At 36.6% G+C, this 20584-nt stretch overlaps 1 protein-coding gene across 1 annotated transcript in view; it reads right to left on the bottom strand.

Moving 5' to 3' along the window:
• The window catches only part of LOC149566194 (uncharacterized), a 181313-nt gene that overhangs the window by 85020 nt on the left and 75709 nt on the right, over positions 1-20584 (bottom strand). The window contains exon 4 of the mRNA XM_089819618.1: positions 257-300. Coding sequence (XP_089675744.1) covers positions 257-300 — 44 coding nt within the window. The remainder of the gene's footprint in view (positions 1-256; positions 301-20584) is intronic.

The raw sequence follows: 20584 nt of genomic DNA, 5'->3' as shown, positions 1-20584 counted from the left end.
TGGAAAGCATATGCATATTTCTATTGGAACTATATTTCACAAATAGGATTCATGGTGCATAAGGCTGGCTACGTTTTACAAATTGGATTAATGGTGCATAAGGATAGAAATAGTTAAAAAAATATAGACAACCACTCCAAAATATAAAAGGAATATCCAATTTCTTCATAAGCTTTTTCATTGCAATGTGGCATAAGATTTAAGTATCTATATACGGATGATGCAAATAACTAACAAGTAATATGCTACACATTACCTCCACAAAGCACCCATTGCAAAGCCAACAGATCCATGCATTAGCTGCAAAAAACAAAGGCAATCTGATATGTAAAAATTACTTTTTAAAAAAAATATATCTAACAAAAATCATCCATGTTAAATAAAATTGTCTTTTTCGGGACGAAATAAAAACTAGAAAACTGTCTAAGGATTTACCATCCAATTAAAAATAACCTATCATCTTGGTCCTTCAGCATGAACATAGGGATCATCAGCACTTCTACTCATAATAATAAAGTTTTATGGCTCTTCTCATAGAGCATACTACCTGAAAAGCTGGTAAATACTCACTCTTTCTAGTTAAAAGAAACGACGAGTGAGAATAAGTACACACAAAGATTGAACAAAATCAATAACACAATTCAGCAAACCAGATAAAGAAAATCAATAATACAATCCAGCAAACCAGATAAAGAAAACGGTGTACAAAGAAACAATGATCACTGCATAAGGAGAGTTATTCTCACGAGACGTGCAAGAAAAACCGGACACTACTAATGCCATGTAAAAATCTATGATTTTAATTTCTAATTATTACCATTTTACATTGATAAAGTCAAAGTTATAAAATTGATTTTTAAATTTTCTTGTGTCAGATGCATGGTAGGAGAAATTTGGTGCTATCGTGCCAAATCTACAAAGGACTGTAGTTTCTATCTTGAGTGATCCATGTAATGCTTTAGTATGTGAACACAATTGGAGTTTGTTCAAGGATGTACACTCAAAGAGGCGAAACAAATTGGCAGTGAAAAGGTTGAATGATCTTGTGTTTGTTCTTTACAACCTTCACCTTCGTTACAAACAAATCTTGGGCATTGACACATCTCCCATCAAATTAGAGGAAGTTGATCACTGAGATTGATGATCTTGTCTTCAATAATGAAGACTTCAAATGGGTTGATCAGGTGGATCAAGAGGCAAAGGTAGTAGCGATGGCATAGGAGGAGGCTAGAGCGCGAGGAGACCATGTGGAAGACCTTGAGGCTGAGAGTGATAGATCTTACTCTAAAAATGATGAGGATTATGAAGATGACGAGGAGGAGGATGATAACGATCACTGAGATTGGGCCTCAAACACAAGGAGAGAAGATGGTTGTAGAATCTTACATGACCTATCTTAGGTGTACATGTAGGAAGACATAGGCTAGTATGACTCTTAGTCTCCTACGCTCTATCTTTTATTTTGATATATGTTTCAAATTTTTTAATCCATGGATTTCATAGTGCATGAATATTGTAGACATTTAACAATCATATTTTTTACATTTCTAATGTGTTATTTAGTTCAACTTATTTTCTTCATAAATTCACATTTATACTTATATGATCTATGTAAACTTAGGTATGCATGTAAACTAGCATCTATTCATCTCAATTATTGTGTATTTGATGTCGCTTGACTAAATGATGCAATTTATTGAGTCCAGACACTGAGTCAAAGTCTAAGCCCAAAAACAGCTTGTCGAGTCCGAGGCGAGTTCAAGTCTTGTAACTATCATGGTACGGTACCACAAGTACAAAGGCCAATATGTGGATGGAAGTTATATGGGGTAGGACTAACACCCACAACAAACAAAATATTCAACCTGGAGTATATGGGGATTTACTGCGAAAATCATTGTTATAAAATGCTTCCAAGGACCTACATGTGGCAGTATGCATTGGAGGTCAACGTCTACAACAAGCAGAAAGGAACAAATAGAGAGTAAGAGCAACAGAGAAAAAAAGGAAAAAAAAAACACCTATAGAAAAATAAAAAATGTAAAGGGAAATGTACAACGACAATACAAGGAGGCAACTGACAACAAAAGTAGGACAAATTAGTAAGGTAACCTTGTAAAAGATTTAAGATCACAACATTTAAGAAATTAGAGGTCAAAAAATTGGAAATGAAAAAAAGGGGGAAACTAGTAAAAGGAAAAGAGAGTGAAAAAATTGGTATTGGAAATAATCATTAAAGATAGAAGGAAAATAAAATTAAAAGAAAGGAGAGAAAATAAAAGGAAATTTATACGATAATCTTGGTTATGGAAAAATAGATGTTTTAATATAAACCTAACCTTAAGAAACCTATAAAAAACACTTGGAGATCAAATTAGTCTATAAAAGCGAATGTAGAGAGGTGTGAACATACCAAGGAGAAGAAAAAACCTACAAGAGTACAAAGGGAAAAGGGAAGGCAAACCATACTAGCTAAAGACTGTATACCATATGGTGGACATAGAGGCAGAAACAAGGAGGCCTTATGTTGTATGGCAAGAGGAGACCATGTAGACAAAGAATGAAGCACATAGAGGAAGGTATATGTTGTATGGAGAGAAGGGAACAATTAACTGATAAAGAGCGAGTGACAAGTTTCATACAAGAGAATTGGGTCGTACAAGAGGCATCAAGCATATAAGATCAACAAAAGTTGCTCTCATCTACAGAAGTCCGTACAATAGCATAAGTTTGTACAGTAGAAGAAGTCTATAGAAGAGAAAAAACACCAATAGTTTGTACAAGGAAGAAGGGATAAGACCGTGCAACAGTAATAGAAAGAACCCCAAGTTGTATAGTGTAAGTAAGAACTTGCAAAAGGAAAGGGTCTTATGGAGGACATGAGAAATCATACAAGTGAATATACCATATGCAAGAGAGGGGACTAGACTATACGTTCCATACGGTAAAGAGATGGCGCAAGGAGTAATCAAATAGACCACACAATTAGTGAGAAGGTGGTGGAAAAGGATAAAGTTGCCAAGAATAGTAAAGGGTAGTTACAACAACCCTAAAATGGGTATTTAAGAAATTTGGTATAAAGGTACCAAGAAAATGCAATACATTGGATATGGCCATTTGTAGAAGCAAGAAAAAAAACTCCAGAAGGTATAAAGAGATGAGCAGGTGACTAAGGAAAATGTCCAATTTGGAAGTATAATGGGGAGTGAATGAATAACATGGTGGGAGAACAATCTATATTACCACCAATCGAAGGATTCAATAAGGATAGAAGATGTGTATGAAATCATCTTTATGCCCATATTTAGCCTGAAGGAATTTGAATCAATGTTATGGTCTATAGTGGCTAGATATGATCATTGTTACCACAAATTTGTCATTATGTATTTTAATCATATGGTGGTTATGTCCTTTTTGCCAAAAGAATTCACAAAGGTTTTTGGGTACTGTTGACACAAAAGTTTGCACCCTTGCCTGAGGAAATACTTCTCAAGCAACCTTGTGTAACATGGAAACAACCTCCAAGTGTGGGACTTGCGCTCTGAGGCTGAATTTTCAGAGAAGGCCGGCTTCCTTGCTAACAGGATGCACCTACACTACCACTTGAGAGGAAAAAAGAGAAGGAAACTGAAATAAATTGCAGAAAGGGAAAGGGGGTGATGCACTAGATAGAAATGAGGTTACAATTTTGCCTGTAACTGCAATACACATTAATTAAAGCACCAAAATACACTAACTGGACTCTAATCTATCTTCTAAGGAATCACATGTAGGTTTGAGAATGATGAAATGCTGAAAGGAAGAGGATCTTTACTAATCAACAACTATCAACAACTTAACACAACATGTAAATCTTAAAACATGGAAAGGAAACATTCACAAGAAGGCAATAACATGCACAAATCAATGAATGGGTAGAATAGGTAAGAACAAGGTTTTTTCATTAATGGAAGGCAAAAAATGCCGAGCATAATGCTGCTGAAAAAATACAAAATAGAGAAGAACCCAGAAAAAGTATTTACAACTGTCTTTTAAAGATTTCAGGCATAACTCAAATCTAACTTGAAGTTCAAACCCCAACCAAGGTGGAGTCAAGTTGCAGAGAGAAGCAATAAATGAATATCAGATCTAAATCTGATCATGAAATACAATTTGTTGTAGAAGTGACAGGAAGGGCAAAACAAATGCACCCAGCCGTAAGAAATCAAATCCCATGAGATTTGATCATTACAATCAATTAGGCATGGAGATGCATAGATGTCATGCAAACAAGGCCAAAGAATGTCGTTCAGCATTAAAGAACAATCCTTGTAACGTGACATGGCCGCAACAAATAAATTCGCGCTGTTCTCAAAAAATGCGGGATGGGATAACACGCAATGTTAACCCGCCACGAAAATTACAGAGTTCACCCATGTGGAATAAATTTGATTTGCCCCCAATAAGATGAGCCATCGATGTAGATCTTCATTTTGGAATGAATGGCTCAGATGCTACAAAAATCTCCTCAACGAGTGATTAAGACCCACTCGTAGATCAAGATCTTCTTCAAAAGAATGGACAGTCCCAGATGCATCTAGAAAATATCCAAAGATTCGCAACCTAGCACAAGAAAGATTCGCTACGTGGCATAAATTTGTTGGTCGGCAAAATTCCCAAATGCACGGTTAAAGAGACATCAACAACAATTTTGCAATTTAGCGGAAGCAAAAAGGTAAGCCTTCCGAAATAGCGAAATTTGCTATTTCGGAAAGAGCAGCAAAGCCATTTTCCGAAATGGTGAAAATGGTTAATGCAAAATGTTAAACCCCAACAGAAAATGCATGTTAAATCACAACTCGGCACATTAAGGAAAAACAAGCCAACTTGGTCAATGAACAAACTGAACTAGCTCGGCACATGAAGGAACCGAACCAACTCGACTCATGAAGAAATCGAGTTAACACGAGATGTTAACCCAACCAAAAGCATATTAACCCACATCAAAGAATCCAACCCATTGAAGATCTCTTAGATCAATTATCAGTTATGGGCTAAATGGGGGGCAAAAATGGCCAATAGGTACCATCAAAGGGTTCTTCTACCATGAAACCATTAGCAAAAATGGATCCTCAAAATAAGGAGTTCCTACTCAAGCTAGTGTTCAAACAAAACATTTCCCTAGTGGAATGGGATAGCCTATGGAGTAGTAATAACAACAGTAGATTGAAAAAAGCATTTATCATCCCTTCTAAGTTTTTGTACATTATGGATGTAGTGAAAAGAAAATTCATAGGGGTGAGTAGGGCATTAGAAATAGGCATTTGGATGCTCATGTTGATGAACAACATAAAAAGGGTAAAGATATATAATTGGGGGCATGTTTTATCAAAGTAGATACGAGAATTTTTCAGCCTCAAGCACAAGACATTTTATATGTCCCACCATGCCATCGCCATGTTCCTCAATGCCAAACAAACATAGGTAGCTCCAGCTGAATGGAGGAAGTTTGTACCAGCCAGCAAAGAAGAGTTGCATGAATGACATCTAGACACCTTTGCAGGTGATAGAGAACCCCTTGGGAAGAAGGCTAGACAAGAAGTGATGACTAGTACGAATGAAGGGGACAAAGAGAATGAAGGCGGTGGGGAAAAAGAGGAAGATACAGTAGGAGAAGAGGCAGCAGAAATCTCCTCTTTCGAGAGTGAGAGCATAGCCAAGGAGAGGTTCCACATGGAGGTAGTGCTCAGGCAGAGGTAAAGGAGGCCGCAGGCAAAGAGGATGAAGCAGGGGAGATGGGGAGTTTGTATTGGTACCAAAGGGGTTCATACTAGAGGTGTTACTAGTAGTCGTACCAAAGATCGTACCAAAGATCATACCAAAGAGAACCTAGAGGTTTGTACTAGTGGTGGTCGACTGGGGTACGAAGCAGTCTATAGTGCCCAAAATTGTATTCACCCCTATACAACTTCCACCCATGGCATAGTTAGTCATGATAGAGGAGACATGTCAAGAGCATCACACACATATGGTGGTAGATTTGAGGGTACACAAAGTGGGGCCCACCACCCTGTGCTTGGTGACCCCGCAAGGCATAAAGCAAGCCACTTCCATTATGTTGGTGGTGCCACCTGCATTTACAATTGGAGTTGTCACCCTGGCCACCACAGTTACAGTCCCTATGTTGGAGGCCACAACCCCTACAATGGAGGATAGAGTTCCTACATCAGTAAGTGGGAGGATGAGGGCCAAAGGTAATGGTGCAAACACAAATAGAGGAGAGGATACCACCAGGGCATTGGATGGAGACCAAAAAAGGAGAGATATACCTAGTATGGACAAAGAAACAGAGATGGATAACCTCTTGGAGAAATCCAAGATGGGGGGTTCGTGACATTCCACCACCCTCACCATTACACCTACACGATGAGGTTATTAAGGTGGAGTACAAGAGCCACCACACCTTCCTCCAGGAGGAAGGGGCTACAGTATATAATGTACTAGAGGCTACTCATGTGGAGATCCTATTTTGGGGTTCAAAGCATCCATTTGGCGATTCTTAGGAGAGATAAAGGGAATGGAAGTAGCGACATGTGGGGTGGAAGACCTCAACAAGAAGTTAGATATAGGCCTCATCACCCTAGAGGTAGAGAGGCTTTTGAGATTCATACAGGAGTGTGAGTGGAACTTTACATAACACCTTACAGCACGAGGATGGCCCCACATAAAGACTAGGGGAGATGTTGGAGGAATAGAGTAGAGCCCACATTCTAGAGGGGCAAATAGGCGTACCAGTTGTCCTATACATGAAGCAAGAATCCCATGATCATTCCTTTAGCTCTAGCAGATATCCCAGGGATCACAAAAGGCAGAAGAGGAGCATACTCTAGCACTAGAGACAAAGGAGGCCTTACAAGCGAGAGTGGTTGACTTGGAAAATGAGCTATCTTAGAAAAGGAGTCTATGCATGGAAGGAGTTTTTGGCAGCGACCTCAATGACACTAGAAATCCAAAGAAGGATTTGAGGAATGTGCTTAGGTTACAAAAGGTAGCACAAGAGAAATAGATGGTTGTGACCTCATTTGTGTCAGATTTAATGACAACAAACACTTCCACTTTACTCAGTAATTGCTTACAACAAATTTCTCTATTTGCTCAAGCTTTAAATTGTTGGTCACAGTTAAAAACTTAGTCTTGTAATGTAATTTTTATTAGTGATTATCTAGGGAGCACTTCATTTACCTCAATGCAGCAAACATTTCTACAATATTAACTAGGAATTGTTGAAAGAAAATCTTTGGTTGAGGTCAGAAACTTAGTCATGTAATCTGAGTTTTATTAGTGATTATCTAAGGAGAACTTGATTCGCAATTATGGATTTAGCATCACGTTTCTAACTTATTATTATTATATGTTTGAAGCTTTGAACCAATGATGAATAAATATTGGCATATTACAAGTATAAATCTATATTTATGAAAATGTCTATATATGTACCAGCAGTATCAGAACCCCCCAAAATAGGATTATGCAAAAACCCGGAACCCGAACCCAAATCTGAACCTAAACCTGGATTGACTACTTAGGTTCAGATGTAGTCCGTATGTGGCTTGCACATCTCTTGCCTCCAAGCCTCCATTCAAACTTGCCCTCTTCTTCATATTCAAGAATTGACCAACTTGCAGATTGGTAAACTTCAGGTGCTTAGGGACAAATTGATTGTATAATACTTACATATCTCTCCCTTAATTATGACACCAAAATTGTTGCAAGTTTCTGCTTCTATGAAGTTTGGAAGAGTAACAAAGAGCCAAATTCTACCATAAATGTCATTTTTCAGACCTGTTTTGCATCAGCATGTTCCAATAGTCTAATCTTCACCTTCGATGCTTTCTAAGACAGTAATTATTACCTTTTCTCTCTCTTTTTCCATCTCCAATTAGCTTAATAGATTGCTTAGTTTTAGCCAGTCTTTCACCATTGTTGGGGACAACGGAATGGAATTCAATGACAACGGGAAAATGGACCTAAGTTCAGGGATGGCAGCGGGAAAGTGGCAAGTGAATGGTGCTAATTTACATATAGTTTTTGAAATACTAGTTATGAAAAGATGCATAAGAATTACATTTCAAATGAAACTTTGGCAAATTAGTAAAATAGCAAATTTGAACATCATAAATACTTGAATACTAAAAAAAGTTCAATTTGACAAATGAAATTGTCGAATTGGAGATTTCTACCATACCAAAAATAGCATAAAGATGATTACAATGAGTAGCATGATATCAAAACAGGTACAAAATGTCAAAATGTAGTGTAGGAAGACCTCTAACTATCTCCTAAGGAAAACTCCTCATCGCTGGAACTATTGGACTCCTCACGGTCAAGCTTCGTGAAACTAACACTAACCAGCCCTACATTTGAATTCGTAGTATCCTCATCAACCTACGATGGTTCGCCTAGCTCTAAATCGTGTCATGCTTCTAGACTCTCTTTGTGTACACGTCTTGCAATCAATGAGGCACAAAGCATTATGTGCATCCAAAAGCTTCTCATCTCTCCTAGAGGTAAGTTTGTTCCTCTTGAGTGAGTGGATGAAGCTATAAGTAGATCAATTTCTCTCAGCAATTGAAGAACTTGAGATCTAAGATAGCAAACGAATGGCTAGTGTCGTAGTCTTTGATTTTTGTTAATGACAGGTTAAAGACAAAATTGGTTCCTACTGTACCATAGTTCCTATATCCATCTTACTTGCATTAAGATAACCCCTAAGAGTATCAAATTTCATCTAGTGCGAATTATGTTTCCAAAATTAGGATCATAAATCTTATCAATGCACTTGAAAAAACCCTACCTTAACCACATTATCCTGAATTGGTGTAACTCTACTAGTCCAAGCAATGGTGCCGCTTTGGATTCAATGCAAAAGAAGCCATATGCAAAGAAGTGTTCAACTTGTCTCATCTATGTTGAATGATTGGCCAATGTCTTCATTGTAGAATGCTAAAGTGGGGTTCTCCCACATGGAAGCCTCATCCACTCACGTGAATCGATGCACTCATACACCTCTTACAAGGTATGTGCATCCACATCCCCTTGATGAGTTGGAAAACCGAAGCAAGGATAGAGAATATATATTTTGCATCACTCCAAAAATACATCTTTCCTCACTATATACTTTACCCTCTTCTCCTTCTCTATATTGGCCTCTGCCTCACAAATTACAATCTGTAGTCATGACCATGAGTTGCGGTACCTCTTGCAACTCAATCATTCTCTCCAAGAGAATGAAATATGATACATATCTAGTCCAAATAGTTTCAAGAATTCCTTATCCGTGAAGCCCCTGAAGAGTGCATGTAAACTATAGTGATTGTTGAGACACATCCGCATGTCACTCGCACCACTAACCACTGCTCTAATCTTGTCAATCTTCCCCATGTCCATGAGTACATTGTTCATGGCATGCACACAACATGGAGTCCATCAAATATCTTTGTTGTTGCCTCCATAAGTTTCCTTGCAACTTTGCCCACATGTAATGCATCTATCACTACTTGGACCACATTTTGTGGCCCAACCCCTCAATAACCTTCCTAAAAACCTCAAACTCAAAATCAACATCTTATTGATGGCCTTTACAATCAACTACCTTGAGAAAGCATGGGTAGTTTGCACATGTAACCATGATGTTCATAAGTGAACAATGCCTAATGTTCATCCATCCATCTAGAACTATGCTACATCTAGACTCCAACCAAAACGCCTTCATCTTCTCCATCAAAACATTGACTTGGAATACTTCCCATCCAACATTGTGGTCCTCACGTTGTGCTCACGTGGAGGCACAGATGATAACTCCCCCCTTGCCACCATTGATATCATCTCCTTATAATAAGGAGATCGAGCTACATGAAATGGGATGTCATTGGGAATGAAGAAACTGCCCGTAGCATCATCTATCTTGTCCTTGAGCTATCCATTGAACAATTCAACTATGAGATTACTTTGCAACTTTTGTTTCTCCTTAACCTCTCCTCATTAAGCCACAAATCTATGACCAGATGAAGGTCCTCGCATCAATCTTGCTCCTTGATGCAATGTATGACTAGAAGCATGTGGTCAAATCTATTGAATAGCCCGAACCTACATAGTATGAGAAAAGTAGTAGGCTTTGCAACTGTACTATCATCAGAAACACCCCAAAGCTTGTTGATCTCAAATCTATAATGAACATTTGCAGTTTGCTCCAAAAAATTACACAAATCTACACCATTTCTTCAAATGAAGGAGAGAATCCATTAACTCTAATACATTGCCAAACTATTCCATATCACAAGTGTTGCATCTTCATTTTCTCATACCACCACCTACCCTCAATGTGTCTAGTATTCTTGTTACAAACTATTTGAGAGGAGACTTAGAATAATAAGGACCTTTGGCAAACCCTAGTAGTAGTTTGAAGGGGACATCTTTAGTAGTTGGTTTAGTTATCATGAAACTAGTTTGGACGTCACAATTAACCTGAATCGATGTAACTCTATCATGCCTAGCCATGTACCACTTTGGATTCAATGCATAAGAAACCATATGCAAGGGAGGGTTCAACTTGCCCCACCTAAGTTGAAGGATTAGCCAAATGTGCTCATTATAGAATGCTAAAGTGGGGTCCTCCTGCACAACAATCCTCATCTGGTCAAACATAGAATTGTTGTACTCATACACCTCTTCAAGACTAGTTACATCCCCATCCCATATCTAATGACCTAGAAAACTAGATGAATGATAGTGACTATATTTTGCATCTCTAAAATACATCACTCTTCACTATATCCTTCACCCTCTTCCCCTGCTATGTTTTGACCTCAACCCATCGATTCCAAATTTGTAGTCATAATCATGAGTTGCAATGTCTCTTGCAACTTAATCATTCTCTACGAGAGAAGAGAATGAAATATGATACATATTTGGTCTCAACTAGTTTCAAGAACTCATTCATGAAGCTCTCAAAGAGAGGATGTGAAGTGTGGTGGTTGTTTAGAAACGTCTACACATCACTCACATTGTTGGTTGCTCCTCTAATGTAGTCAATCTTCCCCATGTCCTTGAGTGCGTTATCTATGGCATGCACACAACATGGAGTCCACCAAATATGTTTGTAGTTTACCTCAATAAGCTTTCGCCTAGCTCTACATGTGTTGTATTTGTCATTACTTCGACCACATTTTGTGGCCCAAACTCCTCAATAACCTCCCTAAGGACCTCAAACGGAAAATTAACATATTTGTGATGCCCTGTATAATCAACTACCCTGAGAAAGTATGGGCCCTCTACACATGTAACCATTATGTTGATGAGTGGATGATCTATAATGTCCATCCATCCATCCATACCTCTGCTACATCCAAACTCCACCCAACATGCTTTCATCTTCTCCATTAATATATTGATCTTGGACTAGTTCTTATCCAAGATCACGGTCCAAAATTTGTACTCACCTAGTAGCACATATGATAATCCTCCCATCACCACCATTGATATCATCTCCTTTGAATAATTACATCAAGATATATGAAATGGGATGCTATTGGAAAGGAAGAACTTGCCAACGGAATCATCTATCTCATATTTCAACTGCACATTGAACAATTCAGCTATTCAGCTATGGGGTTATTTGCAACTTGTGATTCCTCTCTTGATTGTATGCCAACACAAGAAGTCAACAATGGCTTAACATCAATCTTTCTCTCTAATGAAATGTATGACCAAAAGCATGTGGTTTGTGTTAGGAATAGCGAGACATAAATAACAATTACATGCAAATATAACCAATATCAAAAAGGAATAAAGCACAAAGAAGAAAATACAAGACACAAAGATTTAACATGGTTCACCTAATCCTTGGGCTACATCCACCAAACAATGAGTCCACTATTCTTATTATCCAATGATTACAACCTGGTTACAATCTGCAATCCCTTGCAACGCAATATTGCCGCAAGAAGCTACTAAATCAGCATACCTCATAAAATCCCTAACCCTAAGCCATTTTATACAAGCTTGTTTCAGTTACAACATGTTGGCCAATAGCCAAAAAAATCTCATACCTCATAAAATTCCTAACCTCGAACCCCAACAAGGATACATGGAAAGTGTACAGTACTTACTTGATCAGTCACTGCAAGCTAACAGTTTGCTTTGCTAAACAATCAAAACCTATATCCTATGAAACAAAACAAAATAGTAGGCATTGCAACAACATTGTCATCAAGATCACTCCAAAGCTTGTTGATATCAATTTGATAATGGACATTTGTAGCTTGTTCTAAAAAATTACATAGATCTATGCCTTTTGTTTGAATAAAGAGGAAGTGTACATTAACCCTAAAAATGTTGCCCAACCATTCCATACCACAAATGTTCCATCCCCATTTCTTGTGCCACCACCTACACTTGATGTGTGTGGTATTCTTGTTGCAAGCTATTTAAGAGGAGATGTAGGATCAAAAGGATCCTCTCCCAATGATCAGAAGGGTAAATCTATAACAGTTGGTGCACTGAGCATGGAACTATTAGCAATGGGAGTGGTTGTTGAGTGTTTTTTAGTTGGGAATATTGACATGATTTGATCACAAGTTATGTCATTGATGTCAACATATGTATTGTAGTTTCAAAATGGAGTTAGATAGACTTAGATTCTATGTGTTACAGGCTATTAATCAAAACAGTACGAACAATATATGACATTCTTGAGTATGCGACCTTTGATATGTGTTGTAGGGTGAGTGTAGACCTTATGTCTATGATTGTAGCTCTTTATGTGATTCTTTGGAGAAGTTACAGTTGCTTTGGTCAAGGCCAGTTGTACGCTAGTGATAGAGAGTTATGCTAGAGGTATTTGTACTTTGGGTATAGCATGTTGGCGAGTTGAACTTAAGGTTTATGAGCATAAAGCATGGTAGAAGACTTGGATTAGTGCATGTGTCAGGATTTGTGGATCATTTGGTTCGTGTTGTGATGATTTCTAGTGTGTGGCATGTAGAATATTGTTATGAAGCCAACAGGATCGTGTAGCCTGTTGATTAAATGTGGTAAGCACTAATTATGCATCATGGCATGTAATTTGATTTATGTAATTGTTGTATATTTGTTTAAGAAGGTATGTATGCCTTAGCATGGATCTATTATTTATTTGTGCATTGGGCAAGTTCCAATAGACCGACCTAATTGCTTGGTTGTAACATGTATAAAGAAAAGTATTTCCATGGTAGCAATGTAAGGAATGAGTGGAATGATTATTGTTTTTTGCGAGCCTTGATATTGGATATCAAAGTAGAGTTGAAGGATGCTAGATGCATTGAAAAGAGGTATGAATGAATCTATTATCATTCCTAGTGTACTTCATTGGAACTAATTGGACAAATGTATTGTCATCAGTTAATTCATCATTTGGATTTGTAACTCCTTGTAGGTGGCTTTAACCTTTACATCTCAAGCAGTGAGTTTTCTTGAAGGTGGATTTAACGTTCTCTCTTCAGGTAGGGTGCTCTAGTAGTGAGCCTTTTTGTTCCCATCAACTCCTAACAGGGTTGGAACCTTTTAGCAAGGGTTTCAATCCTTTAACAGGGACTTGTCCTTTAGTAGGGAGAAATGTATTCTATCAACTCCTAATAGGGTCATGTCCTCTAAGGGACATTTTCATATTAGTGCATGATCCTGTGGGTATCATCCCCACCGAGGTTTTTACCTTAACAGGGTTTTGCTCAAAGAAAATCCTTGTGTTATGGTGTTGGCTTTCATGTTGTTATGCATTGTTATATTCTTGTTTGGTGATCAATTTAAGAAATTTATAATTATTGCACACAACTGATTCTCTCGCCCCCCTCAGTTGTGAGGTGTGGATTGTGATTACTAAGAATTGGTATTAGGGCTTGTGGTCCTCTTTGAGAAGGAAGCTTGACAACTTGAGGAGATCTAGGATGGCTTACAAGAAAGTCCTAAATTTGATGGTGATAACTATGATAGCTCAAAGAACAAAATGAGAACACATTTGATCTACTTGGGTATCGATTATTTGATGATCAGAAAGAATCGAGAGGATATAAAGACAGAGAATGAATTGTCTTCATGCACAGATGAGGAGAAGAAAGAATTCACATGTAACATGATAAACAGGGAAGCCTTGATTAATGCCCTATCTAAAGTCAAGTTTATAGAGGTCAAGGAATTCGATTCAGCTCATGTGATTTGGACTTAATTGGAAACATTATATGGAGACAAATACACAAAACAAACAAAGTTGCAGAATTGGAAAGCAAAGTTAGACAGTGCAAGAATGCAGGAGGATGAGTCTATTAGATCTTATGTTCAAAGGATAACAAAGATCGTTGCGGGTATAAGGAATACTGATGGAACTATAACAAAAGATAAGATTGTGCAAAAGATTGTAAGATCTCTGATACCAACTTATGACACCAAGATCATGGCTATTGAGGAAGTTAAACCTCTCATCACATGATTCAATAGGAAAACATTGAATGCTAAGTTGCAAGCTTTTGAGATTTCTAGTGTAACAAACGGTTTTTCATAACAAAAACAAAGACAATTTATATAAAGATTTTCCAACATTCATTGAATAGATAACTGAAATCCCTTTTCATATGACATTAACTATTTTAACAATTAACTGAAATAACCATAACCATATCAATGATCATCTGAAAATAACTAGTTTAACGATTAACTAAAAATAATTGTATCCATGATCATCTGAAATAACTAGATTAATGATTAACTGAAAATAACTGTATTAACGATCAACTGAAATAACTAGATTAATGATCAACTGAAAATAACTAAGTTATCGATTAACTATCTTTTCTACATACAAGTAAGTGAATGCTTATCATGAAAAAAGGAAAAGAAACATACAAGTATCATCTAGAGGGTCTTTAGCTGGTTGTGCAAGCCTCGGCTTTTGGTAAGAGGAGAAGCATTGATGTAGACTTAACCTCCCAACCTCGGACCATACTTATCCTCACACAATCTATTGAATTAGAAATGCCCTCCCTACCTCGGGATCGAGCTTGGGATGTTTTTAGTTCAGCCACCTGAGCATCTTGGTGTTTTGAATGTCTACACAGTTATGAAACGGACATGTCTACATAACTGGCACCACTGACATCAAGTGATCATTAGATGGAAAACATGCCTTTAAACTACCTTGGCCAAGGATTTCTGATGGGCTCAACGACCCGATCACCACCGCTCGACTTGACAACAGGTTACATTATTAGGGACGAGAATGAGCTATTAAGTAAGAATTATTTAATTTGATTTTAAGTATCAAGGATTTCATTTCACCTCTTCACCTTTTCCATGGCTAAACAGCGGGTGAGTCTTAGGTGTTCGAAAATTTCAGAGCATCCAGCTCTTATTGATTCATGAATATTGTAAACTTCCAGCATTTTACAATTTGTGATTACATGAATCTATTCTTTAAAAGAAAGAAACTTACATAAATAATTATCAGCCAACTTTAAAGTCTATTGACAAAAATAGTTTATGAATCCATGCTATAGACACTTCACTATGCTTATTGGTAAGCAGCTTCCTAGAGTTATTTAATTATAAATGAGGATAAACTACAGCTGCAGCTATGGAAATCAATTTGTAAAAATAAAAATGGGAATAACATGAACTGGAATGATTATCACATGACCTGTTATAAATTTGGATCTATTCTGAAGTTTTGCAAGTTGTTCGGTAACCAGCTCTTCTTTAGTTGTTGTAGAATTAACCAAAGTGCATAAATACTTAATCCTCAGTATGAACAGAACATATACAGCAGAGTATTAGAATAGCGTTGCTTATGAATGGAAAAAGGGTTCAATGGTCTTGCAGATATACGATATATGTGTAGCAAGTATCGATTAAGAAGGGAGCTGTAATAAGCAAAGAAAGAATTGCGGTTTAAAAAAAATCGGGAATGAGAGTTCTTGTGTCTTTGTCTCACCCGACTCAAGATATAAAAAGGTCTAAGGAGACTCTTTGGCTTCCGTAACTTAAAGATTATTTGTCAATTTAATACACCAAGTGTTTAGTCGGTTATAAACAAGGAAAGAATAAAGATGGAAAAAGAGTTGGAAGGTTATAATTTGAATATTATTATAATTTATATTTATATATGTACATGTAAATATATTAGTGAGATGGCATCGTTTTATTATAAGAAAATAATATAAAGGTGCCACTTCATTTTTATATCTATGTGTACGTATATATAGATATTATAATAATATGGTGAAAGATCATATAAAATCCTTTGAGGTACATTTTATATTTTAATTAAATTATTTTATGTTTTTTAAATTATTTATTTATTTAATAGCTCATGCAGGTCTCACAGATGTATCCTATGTTCAAGTCGTTAGGTCCTTACCGAAGAAGTTTAAGGTCATACCTGTCAATCCTGTTGACTGGACTAAGCAAGTATCCCATTCTAATGATCCCATTTAGCAATGCTTCCCCCTTCATCTTCTCCTACAATCACCCGTGAAATACTTCCACCATAATAACCGTTCCATAATAATTTTCATATAAACATTTAAAAGACTTCAAATTATTAACCATAATTCCAAAATCAAGCAACTGCTAAACATCATATAGAAAATAATGGTTAACGACCATCTTCATTAACAGTTAATACAACGGATATAAATAACTACCTACTTCACATGATCATGAAAGAAAAATCCGTTAAATCCAACGGCTATGAGCAATTTTAAAACTAGGTCAAAATTTGGGATGTAACATACCCTCCCCCTTAAATTTTTCATTGTCCCCGATGAATATCACAACAAAACTTTAACAATATCTATTCAAATTAATTTAAGAAAAGAAATGTTCATGTTCTAGTCCTGGAGAAAAGATGAGGGTATTTTTGAAAGATTTCGTGATAGTCTTCCAAGGTGGCATTATCCTCTGCATACTGATCCCACTAGACATTGCATTGCGTCACCTCCCAATTTCGTAAGCGTAGCTTACAAACCTCGAGTATTCTAAGTGGTTGTATTTCTACCACCCCTCTGTAATAGGTTCCAATCAATTATATGATCATCATGAGTAATGTATTTCTTAAGGTATGACACATGGAAGATGTCATGCATCCTGGCAAGGGCTGGTGGTAAAGCAATTCTGTAAGCTATTGGGTTCACAACTTTCAATATTTCAAAAGGTCCCATGTACCTTGGGGCAAACTTGGCATTCTTACCAAACTTGATAGTACTCTTTTGAGGTTTTACTCTTAATAGTACCTTTTCTCCCACTGAGAATTCCCTAGGTGTTCTTTTTGTGTCTGCATAACTTTTATGTCTATCATTAGCTTCCTTCAATCTTTGACGAATTTGGATTATCTGTTCTTCCATTTCCTTAATCATTTCAGGCCCAACAATAATTCTATCTTACTCACAGGAGTTCTACATTTGCTGCCATATAGAGCCTCAAAGGGGGCCATCTTAATGGTGCATTGGTAGGAATTGTTACAGGAAAATTCTACCAAAGGTAAATATGTTTCCCACTGATATTGTCGATTCATACAGTAAACTCTCAAAAGATCTTCTAATACCTGATTTACTCTTTCTGTTTGACCATTTGTCTATAGATGATAAGTTGAACTGATGTTTAGTTTAGTACCTAGTGCTGAAAATAATGTTTCCCAAAACTTGGAAGTTATCCTAGCATCCCTGTCTGAAATAATTTTCTCTGGAACTCCATGCAATCTGAAAATTTCTTTTATGAATTTATGAGCAATTTCTGGTACTCCATCAGTTAGATTTCCTAGTATAAAATGTGCAACTTTTGTCAATCTATCTACTACTACTAGAATGGTATTATGTCGATTTTGTGTCATAGGTAATCCTTGTACAAAATCCATAGAAATTATCTGCCATTTCCATTCTGGTACGTCATTTGGGTGCAAAAGACCGGCTGGTTATCAATGTTCTGCTTTTACTCTTTGGCATTCTAAACATCCTGCCACAAATTTTGTTATCTCCCTTTTCATTCCTTTCCAAAAATATAGAGGTTTTATATCTAACAACATTTTAGTTACCCTAGGGTGTCCTAAATATGGAGCTGAATGAGATTCTTCCAGAACCATTCTTTGAAGTTTAGCTTTGTTGGGTACATAAATCCTGTTATGATATTTTAACAATCCATCCTCTTCTAGCCCAAATTCTGAATACTTGGAATCCTGTGGGTCCTTGATGAGAGCTAGGTTGATCTCTGCATAAAATTCATCATGCTCTAGATGCTGTAAAATCTGGTCCCTTAATCTGAAATTCATAGTAGCCATTGCAGAAATGTGTCTCCTCCTACTTAAGGCATCTGCCACTTTGTTTTCCTTGCTCTTAATATAACTTATGTCAAATTCATTCTCTACTAAAAATTCTAGCCATCTTCTTTGTCTAGCATTTAGATTTGGTTGAATGAAAATATATTTTAGGCCATGATGGTCATATCGTAAATCAAAAGGTTTTTCAATCAAGTAATGTCTCCACATTTGAAGAGTATGAACAATAGCTGCTAATTCTAGATCATGAGGGGCATAGCTCTGCTCATAATTCTTCAATTTCCTAGATTCATATGTAATTACCTATTCATCCTGCATTAGCACACCTCCAACTCCTGATGCATCAATTATAACAACGAATTTCTTTTGTGGGTCAGGTACTCTTAGTATGGGTGGTGTGGTTAACTTCAAGTATTCAAAAGTTGATTGACATTTTTCTATCCATACAAATTTCCTTCCCTTTCTCTGAAAAGATGTAATCGGGTAAGCTATTTTGGAGAAATTCCTGACAAACTTCCTATACAACCTTGCCAATCCCATGAAACTTCTAACTTCTATCACATTTTTAGGTATAGGCCATTCCTTAATTGCCTTGATTTTTGACAGATCTATAGCTATTCCCTGAGCTAATATAATGTGCCCTAAATACTGAATTTTCTTTTGATAGAAAGCGCACTTAGACAATTTTCCATATAATTTATGTTCTCTTAACCTTTGTAAAACTTTTTCCAGATGTTCTTGATGTTCTTCCTCATTCTTTGAATGAAATTAATGTAATATAAGCCCTAATTGAGAATTTTAATAGGAATTAAGTAGGACGCTATTAGGGATCATCATAGTTAGGTAGTATCATCGCATCTGATACTAAGACCAGAGGTAATGTATTTCAGCCTTCTAAAGTAAGTTGTTTTGTTGCAAAGATTGATGACAATTGTGGCAAAAGAGATTTTGTCATGTGAATTTTGATAGTATGGTAAGGATCAATAATTCAAATGTAGTCAGAGATTTACCTAAGATTGTGAAGCCCACTATAACATGATGTGTAAGAAATGTGTGATGGGTAAACAAACTAGGAGTACCTTTCCAAACAAGACATGTTCTGCTAAGAGAAGATTGGATCTGGTGCATACATACTATCCTACTAAGACAAGACATGCTATGTTGAGAGATACTTTATTCTTTTTGTTGATGATTATTCAAGGGTGTAGGTTGCATTTTTCAAGAAGAAACTTGAGGCCTTCAATAAGTTCAAGATTTAAAGAGCGAAAGTAGAATATGAATCAGATTTGAAGATCAAATGCTTAAGGTTATATAGAGGTGGAGAATTCAAACTATATGGATTCAATGCATATTGTGAAGAGCATGGTATTTTCAAGCAAACATCTACTTATAGGACTCCACAACAAAATGGAGTAGCAGAAAGAAAATATAGAACAATACTTGATACTACGAGGACTATGATGCTTGACGATAAGGTACCACAAGTTCATTGGAGAGAAGAGGTTACTATAGCAATTTATACTTTGAATAGAGTTCAAATCAAACATGGTACAGGTAAAACTTCATATGAACTTTGGTTTGGTCATGTACCAGTAGTCAAGTATTTCAGAATTTTTGGTACCAAGTGTTATATCAAAAGATGTGATGAGATAGGAATGTTTGATCCTAGAAGTGATGAAGTTATATTTCTTGGGTATTCAACTAAGGGCGAAGCTTATAGATGTAATCATATGAGATTGAGGAAGATGATTGAAAGTGCTAAGGTGAAGATTGTTGAAAGATTTCATATACAAGAAAAATGTTTGATTATGACTCAGACAATGAAGCAAATGAGGCATCTACAAGCCAGAATCACAATCACAATCAAGAGCAAGTGCAGTTCTTTGAGATAGATAATGAAATGCAAGTATAGATTGAAGAACCAAGAGAAGCATCTAGAACTCCAAGTTATGTTACTTTGAATCATTCAGATGATCAAATCAATGGTAATGCTAGTAGTGGTGTGATTTCACAAGTTGAGCCTAAAAGTATTGATGAAGCTTGTAAAACATGGGTTAAAGCAATGCAAGAAGAGTTAGAACGGATTGAGAAGAACAATACATGGGAATTGCTTCCTACGACTAAAGATTAAAATGTTATAGGAATTAAGTGGGTATTCAAGAACAAAATGAATGAACAAGGTGAAGTAGTAAGGAACAAAGCAAGGTTAGTACGTAAAGGATATTCACAACACAAAGGTATAGATTTTGAGGA

Source organism: Cupressus sempervirens, chromosome 3 (assembly GCF_028749045.1).
Source record: "Cupressus sempervirens isolate cs-2001-9-10 chromosome 3, ASM2874904v1, whole genome shotgun sequence".
NCBI lineage: Eukaryota > Viridiplantae > Streptophyta > Pinopsida > Cupressales > Cupressaceae > Cupressus > Cupressus sempervirens.
The sequence above is the reverse complement of the archived record's forward strand: the minus strand, read 5'-3'. Positions and strand labels throughout refer to the sequence as shown.